Source organism: Lissotriton vulgaris, chromosome 12, assembly GCF_964263255.1.
Source record: "Lissotriton vulgaris chromosome 12, aLisVul1.2, whole genome shotgun sequence".
NCBI lineage: Eukaryota > Metazoa > Chordata > Amphibia > Caudata > Salamandridae > Lissotriton > Lissotriton vulgaris.
The window spans coordinates 119,100,241-119,120,034 of NC_141700.1; the positions used below are offsets into that span (position 1 = coordinate 119,100,241).

The 19,794-nt window shown below is 44.0% G+C and overlaps 1 protein-coding gene across 3 annotated transcripts in view; it reads right to left on the reverse strand.

Moving 5' to 3' along the window:
* RPRD2 (regulation of nuclear pre-mRNA domain containing 2) overlaps positions 1–19,794 on the reverse strand; it is a 476,068-nt gene that overhangs the window by 321,690 nt on the left and 134,584 nt on the right. For all 3 annotated transcript variants that reach the window (XR_015302626.1, XM_086947466.1, XM_086947467.1), the window contains exon 2: positions 19,581–19,710. Coding sequence is in view for 2 of the 3 variants with exons in the window: in XM_086947466.1 (XP_086803592.1) it covers positions 19,581–19,710 (130 nt within the window). In the remaining variant the exon portion in view is untranslated. The remainder of the gene's footprint in view (positions 1–19,580; positions 19,711–19,794) is intronic.

The window sequence follows — 19,794 nt, forward strand, 5'->3', positions numbered from 1 at the left end:
CCGAATCCTCTTCTGGGTCGAGCACCTGACCCGAAGATGCCGTAGAAGATTCCGACTTCTTTGGCGTCGATTTCGATGAGAAGGCCTTCGGCGCCACTTTTGGCGGTAGAAGGAAGAGGAGTTTACTTGCGGGCTTGACCGGGACGTCTGTCGCCTTCTGCGTCGATGGCGTTGGCGTCGACGAAGAAAGAGCCTTCTCCCTAATTCTTTGTAGTGAAGCAGCCACGAGAGATGCGTCGGTGACCGATGTCTTTGGCACCGACGAGGCGGCCTTGCCTTCGGATGCAACGCTCCGTTGGTCTTTTGGAGGGATGGACGGCGCCGACCCCGAGTCCTTGGAGCGATGCGCAGATGTCCCCGTTGGAGCCGGGGCTGTGTCGGTTGCCTTGGCTGGCTTTGCCTGCGCCGGCGCGCTTGTCTTGTGCGTGCCACCCTTCTTAGAGGATTTCTCTTCCGGCGCCGATTTTGACCCTGAGGAATCGCCGTGTTTCTTCGGCTTCTGCGGACCGGAGGTCGACGGAGTCGATGAGGCCGCCGGTTTATTTGTTTTTGCCGTTGCGACCGCCATCTTAGGGACGAGTGAGTCCTTGACTTTCGGTTTCGGTTTCGGGTCGGCCATTTTAGGTGCAGTCGAGACCGTTGCTTTCAGTTTCGGTTTCGAAACCCTTGGCGCAGCAAGTATGTCCGTGGCCGGGCCAGCAGGCGGGGCCGTGGCTTGCGCTACAGGGTCTTGGGTAAGGCCGACAGGCGATCCCGCGACCCTCTCCTGATGTCCTTCAACTTCGGGGCATAGCTCGTCCCCTGAGCTATCTTCCGCGGCCCCATAAACCATATCGTCGTCCCCTACCTCGTCGACGTATTCAAGGCCTTGACCCACGACTCCGTCGTCGTCATATTCCGGATCAGCCTCGACCTCCGTCTCAGGTGGGGAGATTTGAAGATGATGGCTCCGGTCCTCCTCTTCTTGGTCGTCGAAGATGTTTTCTGGATCCGGGGCCGCCTGTTTGGCCACAAGGCGCACCGCGCGCCGAATCGTGAGAGTTTTCTTCGACCTGAAACTCGCACAGGCCCTGCAACTTCCTTCGTCATGGTCTGGCGAAAGACATTGATTACAGACCGGGTGCACGTCTATATGTGGGTATTTGGACCCACAGAGCGGACAGAGCTTAAACGGGCTCCGCTCCATGTTGGGAACTTAGTGACGAGTCGCGATGAGAAGGCCTCGATGTCCGAAGAGTAGTAAAAACTCCGCTGATTCCGGCTCCGAGAGACGGAAGAACTCGAGACCGTACGCAAACAATACCGACGTAAAGAACCCAAAGCCTTTTGGCCGTTAAATTAGATGTTTATTCGGTTCCGACGGAGAGACGTCGAGACCGCATCCGAACCCAATGGCGGAAAAAAACAATCCGGGGATGGAGCCGATGCCCATGCGCACTGTAGTCCAGGGGAGGAGCCACCCATCTCAGGATACTTCGAAGACTCTTCCAGGACAACAATGTGCGATCATCCGGACCCAACACTAGGTGGCGATCTAATGCTAAGATATGAATTTAGCAGCCCACATGCCTCGAACTTATTATTTATTTATTTATTATTTATTTCACTTTTATAGCGCTACAGCTACCCAACAAAGGGTTTCCCGGCGCTGATGATCCAATGCATTGAGAGATTCAGATTTTAGATATTGAACAGCCAGGTTTTTAAGGCCTTCCTGAATTTCAAGTAATTGGTTTCCTGCCTAAGGGTCAATGGAAGAGTGTTCCAGAGTGAAGGTCCGAGAAATGAAAAAGATTTGCCGCCCATTCTCGCCAGCCTGATTTTAGGGATCACAAATTGGTTGGCTGTAGCTGAGCGAAGGGTACGTGATGGACGGTAGGGATGTATAAGATTTTGTAGGTACTTGGGTGCCTTGTTAGTTGAAATCCTGTGCATAATACATAAGGATTTGAATTTTACCCGGTTCTCGATTTTCAGCCAGTGCAATTCGCGGATATACTTGGTGGTCGGTGTGGAGATGGGAATTTTCCACAGTAATCTTGCGGCAGCATTGTGCACTGTCTGTAGTCGTCGGGTTGTGGCCTTGTTTGCCCCCAGGTATAGCACGTTGGTATAATCAAGCCTGGAGGTAATCAGAGCATTGATGACCGATTTTTGGGTATTTTTGGGCAGCATCCAACAGATTTTTTTTAACCACTTTAAAATCGCGAAACAAGTAGCTGATGTCTTAGTAGCTTGTTGGTTAAGTTTAAGTGATTCATCAATGATGACTCCAAGGTTGCGGGCTGATTTGACTGGAACCGGGGGGGGTGCCCATCACATCAGGCCAGTGTTGGGGTCCCCAAAGTTCTTTGTTCTTACCCAAAACAAGTAGCTCCGTTTTCTCGCCATTAAGTTTGAGAACATTTTTTCTCATCCACTCTGCGATGTTGGTGAGGCCGATTTTTATTGACGAGATGTTGTTGAAATCCGAGGATGATAGAGAAAAAATAAGCTGAGAGTCGTCAGCATAAGAGAACATGAGTAGTCCAGTCTCTTCTATCATTTTGGCCAGTGGGCTCATATAAATATTGAAAAGCAGCGGGCTCAATATGGAGCCCTGCGGCACTCCATGTTTAAGGATCATCGTGTCGGAGCAGGCTGATTGGGAGAAAACTTGGAAAGTGCGTTGTTCTAGTAAAGATTTAATCCAGTTGCAAGCGGCGCCTCTGATACCGGTAGCGTGGAGTGTTTGCTCAAGTACAGCATGTGACACAGTATCAAATGCTGCACTGAGATCCAGTAACAGCAAGGCAACCGTTTCTCCGCGGTCCAACATTAGACAGATGTTCTCAGTTACGCCTAACAGGGTCGTCTCCGTTGAGAATCCTGTGCGGAATCCTGACTGGTGAAGAGGTAGTAGATCATAGGTGGTAATGAAATCAGTGAGGACTCTGTGAACATGTTTTTCCAGTATCTTTGCAAAGGTTGGTAATAATGAGATAGGCCTAAAATTGGATGGCAAGTTGGGATCTGTTCCTGCTTTTTTCAATAAAGGGTGAATCATTGCATGTTTCCACTCCTTTGGTACCGTTTCTTCCAGTAGTGATTTATTTAGAAGATTGGTGATTGTCTCTAGGGCTCTGTTATTTAGTTTTTTCAAGATGGAACAAGGTAGTGGATCATTTGGTGAACCTGATTTGATGGAATTTAATAGTTTACGAACCAGGTCTAAGTCAAGCAGCGGCCATTTGTCTAGAATAGCTGGAGGTGTTACATCATGTGGAAGTATACATGAATACAACTCTGTTTCAGCTGGGATGATGGGGGTTGAAGTATTAGTTTCAAGGCCAATGTCAGTAGAAGGCAGATACACCATGGACGTGGCAATTTCCTTTGTGGTTAGTTCTATACCCTGGTATATCTTATCAACTTTTTCTACAAAGAAGGCTGCAAGAGCGTCACATTGTGATTTGTTAAGATCTGGAGGAGATTGTAAAGTGAGGGAACCGGCAAGTTCTCTTACAGTTTTAAAAAGAGTTTTGGACTGGCATAGGGCTTCGGTGATTTTTGTGCAAGCATGTTCAGCTTTAGCTTTAGCACAGAGCCTCTGGTAGTTTGAGAGTTTATTTTTGTAAGCCAATTTGGCATCAGGGCAGTAGGATTTCCTCCATTGACGTTCTGCGGTCTTGCATGTGCTTTTTTCCTGTTTCAAGATTTCAGTGAACCAAGGAGCAGGGGGGCGGTGGGAGTTTTGTTTTAATTTAGTTTTAGGCAAAACAGAGTCAATGGCTTTTGTAAGCCAAGTTTGGACTGATGTTGAGAACTCTTGTATTGTTGACTTTGTGCAAGGGAGATGGCCCTCAAGAAGGGAGTTGAGGTTATCTAAGTCAAGCTTTTTCCATTTCCTGATTAGTTGCGTAGGAGCTGATGTACTAGCCCCGTTAGAGATTTTTACAAAAAAGGAAAATTTAATCAGGAAGTGGTCAGACCAGGGCACTGGAATGGCAGTGGATATAGATAAGTCATTTAAGTTGGAAAGGATCGGATCCAACAAATGACCAGCTCTGTGTGTGGGGCCGGAGTTCTTTAGGGTCAGATTAAGGGATACTAGATCCGTTTTAAAGTCGTTCACTATAGCGCAATCATCTTTCTCCAAGTGTAGATTCATATCTCCTAGAATAGTGAAGCAAGCCATTTTCATAATTAGAGGTCCAATAAGTTCGACAAAGTGAGGTATCCATTTAGAGGCGGTGCCTGGTGCTCCTGAGAAAGTAAAATTCGGTGTAAGTGAAAGTTTAAAAATTGAGCCTTCACAACCCTCACATGGGAGTTTGTTGAATTCGCAGCTGTAGCTATTTTTAAAAATAATTGCTATCCCTCCTCCTGGTGGTTTTTCACGATCAAGTCTAATAGCATAGGTTTCAGGGAGTGCCATAGCTAAGTCAGGTCCAGAGCTATCTTGAAGCCATGTTTCAGTTAGAAAAACTGCACCGGGAACCTCATCCAAGAGTAAATTGAAGATTTCAGTTCGATGCTTAGGTAATGAGCGGCAGTTAATGCTAAAGAATAAGAACTGTTCTAAACTCATCTTGGCATTGTTAGTGGGTTTTCTAACCTGTAAGGCTTTTATTTGTACGTGGTCAGTGGATAAATGGCAACATTGACATGTAGTTTTCTTTAGATCATGCTTCAACATCCTACGTATGCTCAAAAAAATCTTCCGTTGGATCCCCACCGAAACAAGAAAGACGGTCACCCATGCACTGGTCACAAGCGACTGGACTACGGAAACACCCTTTACGCTGGAACCACAACCAAACTACAGAAAAAACTCCAACGCATCCAAAACGCTTCAGACAGACTCATCCTAGACATCCCCCGCCAAGCTCACATTTCCGGACACCTGAAAGACCTCCACTGGCTCCCCGTCAACAAGAGAATAACGTTCCGTCTCCTCACCCACGCACACAAAGCCCTCTACGACCTAGGGCCCGAATACCTCAACACGCGCCTGTCCTTTTACACCCCCACCCGCCAACTTCGATCGTCTAATCTAGCCCTCGCCGCAATTCCACGCATCCAAAGATCCACCATGGGGGGGGGGGGGGGGGGGGGGAAGATCCTTCTCCTACTTAGCGGCCAAGACCTGGAATTCTCTCCCCACCTACCTCCGCCTTACACAGAACCACCTCTCCTTCAGAAAACAACTAAAAACTTGGATATTCGATAAGTAAAGCACCCCCCTCCCTCAAGCGCCTTGAGACCCTCTGGGTGAGTAGTGCGCTATACAAATTTTAAACTTGAACTTGTGTGTCAGGGAAGCTTGCAGTACTATTCCTTGTGTGGGGGGTGCTTGCCCTAATATCTCCGACAAGCATGTGTTTCCTGTGCTAGGTCGGCACCCCCAGTGTATGTTGGAAATTTGCCCCACTGTGCCCAGTGTGAGCGACACTTGCCTTTATATTTCAATGGACGCACTTTTCCTATGCGAGGTAAGCTCACCCTTGCATTTATTGTGACATTCAACCCCTCTGTGTGAGAGGGTTTTGCCCTTGCTGTTTTGTTGTAAGGGATGCTTCTCTTATTATTTCCGATGGACATTCATTTTATTTCCTTTGTGTGGTAAGCTCACCATTGCATTTTCAGTGCTATTCACGTTCCTTGCGGCAGTGAAGCTTGTGTTATTGTTCCCAATGTGAGGGAAGCTTGCCTTTATTTTTCTGGTGCGCATACATATTTCCTATGCGAGGTAAGCGCACCCTTGTATTTCCTGTGGTATCCACGTCAGACACGCCCTTTACGTGAGTGAAGCTTGCATTACTGTTCCCATCGTAAGGGACACTCGCATTTATGTTTCCGATGCAGTTCCCAAGTGGCATACGCACTTCCTTGAATTTTCCACGCTTTTCACGCCGCCGTGTGATTGAAGCTACCATTACTGTTCCCATTATAATGGACGGTTGCCTTTATATATCGGGTGCACATACATGTTTACCAAGCAGCAGACGCACTTTTTTCTATGCTGCTCACGCCACCGTGTGACTGAAGCCTCCATTACTGTTGCCTTTATACGGGTTGCTTGCCTTTATGTTTCCGGTGCACGTACATGTATCCCAAGCCGCACGCGCGCTTCCTTGTATTTTCTGTGCTGTTCACACCGCCGCGTGACTGAAGCTTGCATTACTGTTCCCATTGTAACGGGCGCTTCCCTTTAGGTTTCTCGTGCAGTCGTGCACATACATGTTTCCAAAGCGAGGGAAGCACTTGAATTGAATTTTCTGTGCTATTCACATAACCTGTGCAAGTAAAGCTTGCCCTACTGTTTCCTGTGTGAGGGATGTTGCCCTAATGTTTCGATGTGCATCTATGTCCATGAACGCGCTTCTATCCGCCCGAGCCGCCTGCCTCCACATCAAAGCCATCTGTTGCTTTGCGCTCTGCCTCAGGCCGGCATTTCTCCCCCCCCATTTAATTATTCACTGCATGGCCGGCCGGCACATCAAAGGCTGCTGCTCCCCATGCGTCTCGTCACCCTTCCTACCTTGCTTCCAGTTAGAGCCTTGATTTCCTGTTGCTTGTTGAGTAAGCGGTCAACTTAAAAAAAAAAAAAAACAATTGCACGAGATACCAGCAGAAGACTGATGCGCACTAAAAGCATGTTGCTGAGAGACATGTTTTCTCAATTGCGAGGTGTGCCTTTGCATAAAAAAAGCTACAGAAGGTACCAGCAAACCGCCTTTTACTCTGTCATGGAATGTCACAAACCTTCATGAAAAAAGCTGCGATTTTTCACACCCGTTTCCACCCGTTGTGCTTTCTTTGTTCACATTCGTGTTCTTTCTTTATTCCCTTCTTCTTTTACCCATGCCCTCTTGAGGCCTTTTCTGTTCTTCCCATTGTGTCGGCGCTCCTCTTTTCCGGTTTCTACTGCTCGATTCCCTCATTTAACCATCTTTCTAGCTTCTCTGCTCGCCCTATTCTTTCCCATCTGCCTATCCCACCCTAACCACTGTCCTCCCTCTCCCCATAACTAATCTTCTTCCCCTTTACCCAAACTCTCCCCTCCCCCGTCTCGCTCTCACCCCTCGCTATCAGTCACCCTAGGCCACGGATCAACAATTCAAATTGGAGGAAAGGTTTGCCTGCCCGGTAGCCTTTGCGACGGCTCTTAACATTATTAGAGCAGATGCCACGCACCCACCGAGACAGATAATAATACAAATAAGTATTGGTCTGACTACCACCTTCCGTTTCCCCTTCCAGTATATTTGACTCTTTCCATCCGTCTATCCCCCGTTGCTGGACCGCTCCCCTGCTTCTCCTCTGGGAGCAGGGGTGTAGCTACCATTGGTGCAGTAGGTGCAGTGACACCGGGATCTATTGCACCTTGATAAATGTTTCATTTTACTGCCACATCAGCATAGGGAGCATGTTGCTTCCATGCACCAAGGCCAATGGCATCCTTCTACACCACCGCTTCGGAGAGAGGGATTTTACTCTCCGAATCTATCCCGAGTCTTTCTTCTTGTGTCATTGTCCTACTCGTGGGTCTCTCCATCTCTGGATTGCATGATCTCTTTTTAACCAATACGGTTTTTCATTTAGTGGTATTCATTGCTTTTCTAGACGAAATTGGTGTTTTATCACACAGCTGAATGGTGCAAAGTTTACCAACCTCACAAGGATGAGAGGCTGGGAGGGGCACTCTGGCTCGAACCTACGACCTTCAGACTGCACGTGCATGCCTGCCATTCATTTTGGTGCGTTGGTGTAAAGAGCTATCATTTGCGCCTTGTCTTGTCTCTTTTACCGCCTCTCGCTATTGCCCTTCGCCGCCGCTCTTTTCTCTTCATCGCTCCCGCTGTCGTCCTCTCTCTCCCTCTCTAGCTGTCTCTGTTGCATTGTGTTCTCACTGCCGAGATCAATCTCTCTCATGCCTTTTTGCCTCTCTCCGGATGTCTCTGTTTTTGCCCTCTCGCTCCCTCAGCCTGTTGAAAATCCTAGCAGTCTCATATTATCTATCTGCACTGTCTCTCCCTGTTCTGCTCTGTCTGCTTCGCTCTGTCACTCTCTGCTCAAGTCACTCGTTGGTATTCCTCTGCACCCTCTCTCTGTCCCACAGTCTCTCTTCCTCCCTTTATCTCGCTGTTGTCTCTAGCTCTCCGCTTCTCGCCCAAACTGTTATCGCCCGACTTTGTCCTGCTAACTTCCTGGGTAGCACCCCCCGCCTCTATTCTATTGCCCCTTCATTCCTAAATCTCTGCCTTCCTCTAATTCGTTCTCCTTGTCTCGCAACCCCATCTCGCCCCGTGCTTCTTAACCATTCTCTACTGTTCTTTACCCCTTTCTTGCTCTCCCTCTCTTCTCCAGCCCCCCCCTCTCCCTCCCCCGCAGACTCTCTGTTCGGGCAGTCTCTAACTCTCTCTCATCTCTTCATCATCCTCTCTTTTTTGCCGTTTCTAGCTCAACCCCTCAGCGCTGCGGCCTGACTGGTATGTTATCAGATGTTTGGGTAGCACCCATTCCACCTTCAGGCTGTCAAGGCGCTGGGGCTCACTTTTACCACTCATGTATGGGAGTGAGATAACTACTTTTTTTAGGGCTCGCCCTATTAATTCCACAAGGAATAATAGGTTCACATCCATCCATCCATCCCTGCACCCCATACATCAATTCCCGCATTCCATCCATCCATCCATCCATTCCGACTCCATCCATCCCTCCCCCACCCCACACTCCATCCCTCCCCGCCCCACTCCATCCCTCCCTCGCCCTGCCTCTATCCCTCGCCCTCCCTCTATCCCTCACCCTCCCTCTATCCCTCACCCTCCCTCTATCCCTCACCCTCCCTCTATCCCTCACCCTCCCTCTATCCCTCACCCTCCCTCTAGCTCTCACCCTCCCTCTAGCTCTCACCCTCCCTCTAGCTCTCACCCTCCCTCTAGCTCTCACCCTCCCTCTAGCTCTCACCCTCCCTCTAGCTCTCACCCTCCCTCTAGCTCTCACCCTCCCGCTAGCTCTCACCCTCCCGCTAGCTCTCACCCTCCCGCTAGCTCTCACCCTCCCGCTAGCTCTCACCCTCCCTCTAGCTCTCACCCTCCCTCTAGCTCTCACCCTCCCTCTAGCTCTCACCCTCCCTCTAGCTCTCACCCTCCCTCTAGCTCTCACCCTCCCTCTAGCTCTCACCCTCCCTCTAGCTCTCACCCTCCCTCTAGCTCTCACCCTCCCTCTAGCTCTCGCCCTCCCTCTATCTCTCGCCCTCCCTCTATCTCTCGCCCTCCCTCTATCTTTCGCCCTCCCTCTATCTTTCGCCCTCCCTCTGTATATCGCCCTCACTATCCATCGCATCACCTCAGCATCACTCAGGGGCACCACAACATCACTATGCGCTACCAGAGCATCACTGAACGCCAAGCATCACTCATCGCCGCCACAACATCACTGAGCTCCACCACAGCATCAATCTGTGCAACCATTCAACAACAACTGGTTCAAATATGTTCTCTCAATGTTACAAGCTTTATTACAAATGTAACAAAAAGGTGTTAATATTTGACATATGTTCTTGGATTTTCGTCACAATAAAATACACTGAACATAATCTTCACAAATGTTCTTTACAAAAGTTTAAGCTATTGCCATTATAAATTACAATAACTTTTATTTAAGTATTAATTATTAAAAAAAATTAAAAACCATTGTTATTTGTAATATCAATACATGTAAGTCACGTACATAGAACACATATTGCATTACAAATGCTATAGGTGTCATATTTGCGAAAGATAACTATTGGCATGGTAAATGACATAGCTATTAATTTCGCTATTTTCAAAAACAAAACCTAAATAAAAAATGTGTCATTTACAATACCAATAGATCAAACTTTCCTAATACGAAACCTATTGCATTGCAAATGCTTGTTTAGAATGTAACTGTCAGGCTATTTTAACTGATGGAAGCAGTTTTGCCCCCCTCCCACTTTGCTGATTAAGAGATATTTGTCTGACCAGGTTAGTCTTTAGCTATTCCTGTGTATGCGTGTACCTTCTATTTGAGTCTCCATGCTTACTCCGCTACAAAGTGTGTATAAGGCCCCTGGTTTCTGTATTCCATGTACTACCTCATACAGTACCTGAGGGTGTTGTATTGATGTAGTCCCACTCATAAGAGATAAATAAACTTGTTATTTGATATTCCAGCTTCCGTGCCAATCTCCATTTTGTTGGTTTAAGGACCTGTGGACAGATAAGGGTGAAGAACAAAAGTTACTTACCTGTAAACTGTGGTTCTCTAGTATTGGTGTCTTTCATAGATTCACATGCTTGAATAGTCCCTGTTGTTGAAGTGGGAGTCCCACGGTACATAACACAGCAATGTAGCAATAACACAACCATAGTATAGGTAAGAAAAAAACAGTTGCATTGAATAATAGAGATTTATAGAGAGAAAAACTTGTCACTTTTATAACATATCAAAGTCATTGGGAATAGTCCAAACTCCAGCCAGTCAGACGCTAGCACCCTCTAGAATGTTCTCCTTAGAGGCTCAGGTCCTCACATTTTCTACCGCACGTCGTGTCCCCTCTCCTATTTATTTAATATATTAAAGACTTGCATAATGTACTGACTAAACTTAATAATGATGTCCCGAGAATTAATGGTAATACATTCCCCGCCCTACTGTACGCGGATGATGCCGTCCTAATGGGCCGCACACCCAATGCACTACGCACTTTAGTTCGGGGATTTGTGGATTTTATGACCGGTTAAGATCTTTGTACCTATTAAAAAAATCTGTTTTAATGGTCCGCGGCCCAAAAACCACCTTATCAACTCAATTACCTCAGGATCCGAACGATAATCACGCACTTACCCTTTCCCATATTTAGGGTTAGTATTTTCAGCCAACAACTCTTGGGCAGATCATGTGGCACACAGCAGGAGTACGTTTTTAAAAGCCACCAATTCAATTATGTGCCTTCCGCAACCAAAAAGAGCTGAGGTGGTTTCATCTATAATCAAAATGTATAAAACACTGTGCATTCCCACTGCAACATACAGCGCTGAAGTCTGGGGTTTTACTAAATGCTGCAGTACCCAGGGTGAGGAAAATAGATTCGGTCGGAAACTTCTGGGGGCTCCAACTTCCTCCTCACATTTTGTTTGCCATAAGGAATTAAAATGGTTTTACATTGCAGATTACATCAGGGCTCGCCCAGCCATATTTTGGCTAAAAGTTTGGCAAAACCCGGCAACGACCTTAACAAGAGATATAATAGTTGATCGTCTTAAATGTGATAGGGGTGGAGACATGCCCTGGCTCGCCGGGGTTAGAAAAAATTTGATCAGTGTGAATCTTGAAAATATCTTTTTAAATCCAAGTGGTATGGAGGATATAAATACAAAATCCCTCCAGGAGTTTCTTAATGATCAATATAGTAACACAAGATTTGTAACAGAGCTTTCGAAATAGTCCGTTGCAAGGTATATGTCCCTGATGGACCCAACTTGTCCCCCATCACATCTGGCATCCAGCTATCTTTAAAAGAACATCGGTCGCTGGGAAAAAAAGATTGCTTTTTCGTCTTAGGGCTGGCACTCTAAAATATCTGCTTTGCTTCCCCTTATGGTTCAATGTTAATCATGAGCAAATGCCCTGCCCTTGTGGCAATCACAGCAATCAATGCTACATTTTTTATTCTTTAGTAATTGACAAAAATATTCAAAACAATTTCTGATCCTTTTTTCAAGGTAACTGCCATCACCTTATAGAGCAGCCTACATGGAAATTCTTAAACTGAAGGGAGATGACTTGGTTTTCCCTGTGAGTTCGTTTTTGAAAGTGGCAGTTCGTTCACGTATCTCAATGAGCACCGACTAATGGCTGTTCCCCATAGTTTCTAATTTCCGTTGCTTAGTTAAAATATTTAGTTTAATTTGTTTTGATAGTTCTGACGTTCCTCATCTATGTGCCTTTTGAACTATTCCCGACCGCGTATTGTAGAAACTTGATTGCACTTTATTACATCAATTTTTTATTTGAGTTTTATATAGCGCTGGCTTGACCCGGAGGTATCCGAGCGCTTTACATAAGGAAACAGTATGTTACAACATGCTGCTATTCGATAGGAGTTATAAATTCTCACCCGGACAGTGTTCTTTAAGAAGTTGCTGTTCTGCATACCAGGTTTCTTTTCCTTACAGTACACATTTGATTGCACTTTACTGTATTATGATGCTATTTGTTAAGGGCTATAAGCTCTAATCGGGTCAGTGTTTTTTATAAAGTTTTTGCCCTGCACATTAGGTCTTCTTTTATAATGCACATATTTTTGTTATTTGGTACGCACCAAAAACCCTACTTGTCTATTGCTTTTATGCTGCTATTACTTTACATATTGTGTATTTTTATAAATGTATGCATCTTTGCTGGTATTTGACCTGTGCTTTTATGGATATTTTATATCTGAATAAAGATGTATTGAATTGAATCAATTGTCAATACAATGGCGAAACTGGTTGGGTGCAAAGGCTTCATTCTTCAAAGCAATTGCCAGAACTACAAGAGGGCAAAGAGTGGAGCTTGCAGGCCTCAACCCTGAACTGTTACCGTAAAATTTGGGTAAAACTTACTTGCATCACTTAGACCTGTCCGGACAGATTTTAAATCTCACTTTGCGGGTAGTGACTGGTTGCATTATTCCACCTACCCTTCCCATGTGCAAGTGCCCCAAACCAGAGGCACCAAATCTGCATAAACAGCACACTGAAGCATTTTAAATAATATGGGCTGCGCTCGCATCATGGAATGATTCTCCAGTATTGGGGTGTCTTTCATAGATTCACATGCTTGAATATTCCCAGTCGTCAGAGTGGGAGTCCCACGGTACATAAAATAGTAGTAAAAAAAAAAAATCACATATATAAAAATATATGTCATAGTAATAATAATAAAATATAATTTAACCCCTTCGCTGCTGGCCCGTTTCCGCCGCTGTGCGGTAAACAAATGAACAGGGGCGGGCCATGACGAACCCCAGCCGTCATCCGCACACGAGCACCGTAGTGCATGACGGCTGGGGTTCGTCATCAGCATACAAGGGGTTAATAATATTAATAGAATGCTTGAAAGTACCATAAAACATTAACACATAAGGAAGCGGAATCACTTTACTGGCATATCCATGTCATTATGATAGTCCAAATTCCAGCCAATCAGGCTGTCGCACCCTCTAGAACCTTCTCCTCAGAAGCTTAGGCCCTCAGATTTTCTACCGCACGTCGCATGAAGGGAGTCTCCCTGAGCACTGCTCAGTTTTTTCTTCAGATTTCTACAATCTGCAAGTATTTTTACTTTTCTTCAAAGAAGTCTATTTTCAACTCTGCTTCGCCTGTGGAAAGCTTTGCCCTTTTTCTAAGGACCCATCTCGATAGTCCTGTCTTTTTTCTGAACTTCAGGTGAGTAGTCGCAAGTTCTGTGGAAACCTTTTCTCAAAGGACCTTTGAGAGCAGAGAGGTCCGTCTCCTTCTGTGGCTACAGGAGTTGTAGACTTCCGGTCATCCCGGTCTCTGACATGGTGAGTGTTTGTTCTGGGCATGCTAAGTCCTCTCTAAGCGTGGGTGTGGAACTGGGATTCCTTCTTCTTGGCCTCCAAGGATGAAGTAGGATCCTCTGGATATTGTTCCCCCTTGGAGTCTGCTGGCCTCCAAGCCTACGGGACCTGGTCTCTGGCGTCTTCAGACTTTTACTGCCACCTTTACACTTAGAAAGGTGCCAGTCCGTGAAAGGGCTCGTCGACACGCCCGTCGACGATGAAAGACTCAGTCGTCATCACTTCGTCAACGTTGAGTGTTGACGAGTCTAAAGGCCATTTTCTACTTCTAAGTTTCCGTCATCGACGGCCTCCGTCGACGACAGTGAGGACAGTGCCCTCTCGTCTACGGTAGGCTAGTCGACGGTGGTCTCGTCGTCAGTTGTCCTCGTCGACGATTGGCCCATTGGCGACAGTCGGCTTAGTCGACAGTGGGCTCGTCGGTGGTATCTCGTAGACTGTAAACTTCGTGTATTTCGTCGATCATTGCCTTCGTCCACGATTGGCTTTGTTGACGACAGAGCTGCGTCGATGGTGGGCTAGTCGACGGTGGCCTCGTCGGCGGACAGCTCCGTAGAAGTTACAATTCAGCAATTACTTCATCAACTTTGTCCAACAATGGACTTTGACGACGACAGAAAGCTTCGTCGACGGTTGTCTTTGTCGAGGGTTGGCGTTGTCACCAGTTAGCTAGGTTGACGCAGATGGCGCACGCAAGAGCCCCTCCACTACTTAGAAATATAAACTAAAATCTAAACGGTTTGGTATCTGGTGCGAGTCGGTCTGCAGCAATTCTGTGCACGCTACACCAGAACAAACCCCTACCTGTTCTCCTTATGGCAAAGTCAGCCCTATTCTTATTTAGTCTTGAAAAGTACTGGCTGCACTTCTCGTTTTCACCATAATGGATTCAGGTCTCTATTCCTCCCGGATTATACGCAAGTTCTTTTAGGGCCTCTACAGGATGTGTCCACCCATCGGGCGTTCCCCGCCACTCGGCGCCTCAACGTCGTATTAGCACAGCTTCTCTAAACTTCTTTTGAACCAATCCATTTTCGGATTTGACATTTCTAACAGGGAAACTTTCTCTCCTACTCGCTCTCACGTCTTAGACGTGTGAGTCCTATTCAAGCTTTTACCATCAAATATATTTAACTTCAACTTTTAAGTGACTCTCTGGTGCTGCGCACCAATCCATTATTTATACGACAGGTTCTATCTGACTTTCACCTTTATGAACCAGTCATCCTATGAAACTTTCTTTCCAAACCCTCAGTCTTCAGCTGAGCGCTCTCTACATTCTTTAGATTTCGAACAATTTATTAAATTCTACATACAACGGACAGATGCCTTCGCAAGCTAGACCACCTTTCTTGTGTATGCGTTTAGTGCATCCAGTGACCAAACAAACCATTGCCCCATGGTTTGACATCAGCTATCTCTTTTTTTCATACAAAGATGGGCAAGCCCTTAACTACTCCGGTGAGGGCCCACTCGACAAGTTTTCATACTTCACTGCCCAATTCGCTTGAGTGCCTCTCTATCAGATCTGCAGAGTAGCAACGTGGTCCAGCAGACGTATGTTTCACAAGGCACTACTGTCTGGAGGTAATTGACAGCGCAGACACTACTGTGGGTCAAGCAATGCTTCTGAATTTTTTCAAGTAAGGTGAGCCTATGTTGCTTCCCTCCTCCTGCCATGAAAGCTTTTTGCATTTTCGCATCAGTGTACCATTAATAGGGTTTGTTTAAATATGCAATATGTTCATGCATTACAGTTGTAGCCTTTTATGGATATATTGGCTATTGCTTGCTATTCTATTCAAGCATGTGAATCTATGAAAGACACCCAAATACTGGAGAAGAACAAAAGTTACTTACCTGTAAAATGGGGTTCTCCAGTATTGGTGTCTTTCATAGATTCACATGCGACCCACCCTTCCTCCCCTCAGAGGCTCTCTTCTCCTCATCCACTCTTTTGTCACTCTTGTGCTACGAAAATCTGAGGGGCTGAGCTTCTGAGGAGAAGGTTCTAAAGGGTGCGACAGCCTAATTGGCTGGATTTTGGACTATCATAACGACATGGATATGCCAGTAAAGGGATTCTCCCTCAATGCTTCCTTATGTGTTAATAATGTTATATGGTACTTTCAAGCATTCTATTATTAAATTCGATTGTATTATTATTATTACTATGACATTTTTTATATATGTGATTTTTTTTTACTACTATTTTATGTACTGTGGGACTCCCACTCTGACTGGGAATATTCAAGCATGTGAATCTATGAAAGACACCAATAGTGGAGAACCACAGTTTACAGGCAAGTAACTTTTGTTCAGATGCTGCCAGAATACTCGCCGTATGATAAACGCATGATGCTAAATTCTGGAACCTTGTGCAACCCTGATAAGCTATCCTACTTATTCTTGAAATCGCTCTCATGACCCGGGGTTCGAGTTATTTGTTAGTGTGCTTATCTCATTTGGTGCGACCATTATTTAAGACCTTTCGATATCTGTCCTACTAAGGATCTAAGCGAGGGGTCAGTCAACCAACTACAAGTGTACCGCATCTTGTCAATCCTGAGGAGACCTCAACAATATAAATAAGGATAAAACTTTAACCAATTACCACACACAAACTTACATTGATGTCCTTAACCAATCTCAACACAAGTAAAGACTAACAAAATAATTGCTCAAAGTTGTGTGTTCACTGTGCCTATAGGTCATTTATGCACATTCTCGTTTCTCGTGTGTGATCACTGAGGACACTAAGCACTTGTGACTCCCTTTGCCACTTTCTTGTCTGAAACATAAAATTTACTACTTGTGAATACTCCCTTTCCTGGCTTATGCATAATACATTGGTTATTATTTGTGTTTAAGGCTAAACGATATTAGCAGCAAAAATGTTATCGTGTTTCAAGGGAATGCCTTGTGAAACACTGTTCTAGCACACATACTCTTAAAGAGGAGGATACTAGTAAGGAAACTTGGGCATTTAACCAGTTATTATATTAGGTTATTGTTTTGACTGTTCAAGTACTTAAAGAGAAATCTGTGGGTGTAGGAGAGATTGGGGGGACTGAGGAGTTAGGTTGACTGGAAAATTTGTGTTTCAAATTCCCTATATTTTACCATTATTGGTTTCCATTTGGGACTTGAGACTATTCAGGCCCTTAAGTTAAAATGAAAGGGATGTTCAGGTAAATTGAACATGCTGCTTGCTATTATTGTTTTTTTTTCACACAGTTAACAAGGTTTTTTCAAAATATAAAAAAAATGGATTTTCTCTAAATATGGTTGTTGGAGGTCTGAAGAACGCGTTTCATTAGTGGGTTATTAGAACTTAAACTTGGTGCATAATCTAACTGATGAGGCTTCATTTGTTTATGCAGATTGCATATGGGGCATCCCAGTTGTAATCTAACCTTCTCAGTGCCTGTCACTAAAGGACTTAATCTAATAAGCTTTGTATACTCTATTAACAATCACTGAATGGTAGTCATTCTACCAATAACCCTATGAAATGAATTTTTCTAAAAGACGAAATACAGGACTCTATTACACTTGCTTTAGATGACCACATCACATATTTTACTAGTTTTGAAATTTTGGAATGGTAACAGAGTAATCATTCTTCTCAAAGTCTGCATTTAGCAAATATTTTTTCCTAGATATTAGTTTTATATAAAAATAGGTAATACTAATGGCTGTCAAGAGTTAGAAAGCATCTTTTGGTCTAACAGCGTTTTAGTCAAACTTAAGAAACGGATGGAGAGAGACTAATCACATTTTTTTTTAGAACATCATTGCGAATTACCGTGTCCCACATGTATAAAGTGCAACCCAGAGACAAATATTAAAATATTAAATTTTACTAGTAGATCGCAAAACTCTGCAACGGTTCTAATAATGAAGAGTTTAACACAAACGTTACGAAAACTACAAATGGGTATGGAAACACTGAATGCCTATACAATACAGCAATAGTGAAAAGTAACTGACATTTGCACAACTGGCTGTTAAAAATGTTTACCCAATACACAAATAGTTTGAACTCTCAATACGTGATCGATGTGGACAACTTGATTGATCAGAATTAATGAGTTGCAAACATTAAATCGTAATATAACTTGGGAGATTGAGAAATCTCTTATTTTCAAACTCTCTATACAGCTGTATTTAAAGGAAGCAGGATCTGTAACATTGTTAAAATATCAAAATCTGATGGCTCCCGTGGATTCAATTGTCTTCCAAATCACCTTTTAAAGGTCAATCTTAAATTCGGTTTACCCTTACTGACCCACTCCTTATTCCTTTTCATTGGAGACCCATATTGGAAGGGCTCTATCTTACACATAGTACACAAAAAAGGCAATATTACACAAGTTACCGATTATTGAAGTAGTGCCGTTCTTGGCAGCAAATCTAGGTATTATATTAATTAGGACTAAATCAACTTAATACCTTGGTAAAATCAAATAATCTAATTTCATGTATGCGTAAAACTTGCATAGCATACAGCAACACAACCCATAATATAATGGCACTCAATGAAGATTCGTTAAAGTAAAAAAAATATATATATATATTTTTTTTAATGTAGTCAGTTTGCCTGCATCATAAAGCATTTCATAGCTTTCCATTGAGTGGACAAAGCAATTTTATGGACCAAGTCAGTGGCTCTTAATTTGTGCTTGGAGGACCACTGGGGGCCGTGAGGTTTACCCAGGTTATCCTCAACTGTTTTACAAAATAAATATTAAAATTAAGTAATAAGAGTACACAAATCAAAACTGAAAATGTGAAAATTTTCTATATTTAATTGTGAATGAAATAAAATATTGAAACCTGTAGGCATTTGTTTGGTGTATATTTCTTTTTATATTTTTGTGTATTGTTTTGATGTTTAACTAATAGAGATGTCGAAGTCCGGGAGTCATCGCCTTCCTAATAACGACTCTGAGGCAGCCCCACCCCAAGATTCCAGAAAGGATTCAGAAGGGTTCCACAGAAGACAAAATGTTAAGCATAGCTGGTCTAAACTGTCACGATTGGGATTACTTCCCCATTAAGTGCCACACATGCATTACATTGGAACACCTGGGTTTAAGTGGGTTTAAGTTCAATTGGCCGACAAGGGTCACATCTCTAGGATGATCAAGATAAATCGAGCACTCAAACACACTACATTTATCTCATATACTGCTGATTTGTCTGATGGAGGAAATTGTTCACCTAGGTTAGGCAAGTTCGCTTTCAGACTGATCATGCCGTTACAACCATTATTTTAGATCATACAGTCATTAGCATTTAGAGGGCTTTGGTGTAACCTAACACCAGAGTGCTGCAAACAAGTTGGTAGGCAACACAAAGAAATCAGCACTTTTGATATCCAGCAATAAATTGTGTAACATCAAGAGATGGTGCATTGGTAATCCTCATTTGAGAAACGCGGAAAACACAACTCGGAAGTATGGTTGAAGGAATGAACATCAATGACGAACATTTAGACTTCATTAAAAACCAACACTACTTCTTTTATATATGCCATCTGTCAACTTTAGAATGATTTACAAGCATCATCTATTAAGCCTCTAATGTCACTTATGAATGCAAAATGTCTTATTTTGACTACAAAACAGGCTTTTCTAGGGCGATTAGGTCAACTGGCCATATTGTATATCTTTGTTAAGTGTTAAGCCATTACTTAGTTCTCTCAGATTTTACTGGCCAATGCTGCATCACGTTTTTTAAAGTTTAAAGCTTCTTGATACAAGCTCTGCAAATGGAGACAATACCCATTCCAACTGAAATATACAAAAAAGGATCAATATGAAGCTGCTGCCTTTATCCGTTCTGCACAATAATTTACATAAACAAAGACTTTCCAGACAGTGTTAATAAAGTCACAATCATTTACACCCACAGTTAAGCTCCACCACATCATTTCATTTGTGCTCCTTTGAACACGCATGAGAAATGCTTCTCTTACTTTACAAGGGTCACAGCTTCCGGAAGAACTTCTGCAAAAGACTCTCGATAAACAATTGCGTTTTTACGTTTGCAGTTTTGTATGACATCATTTGCCAAGTAGAAGAGGTTCAGTCGATGAGGAATACCAGCTGGAAGCAACAAGAATAAACCAGATATAAATATGGTTAGGAAGATATGGCTTGACAAGAATTAGGCACAATAAATCAGCCACC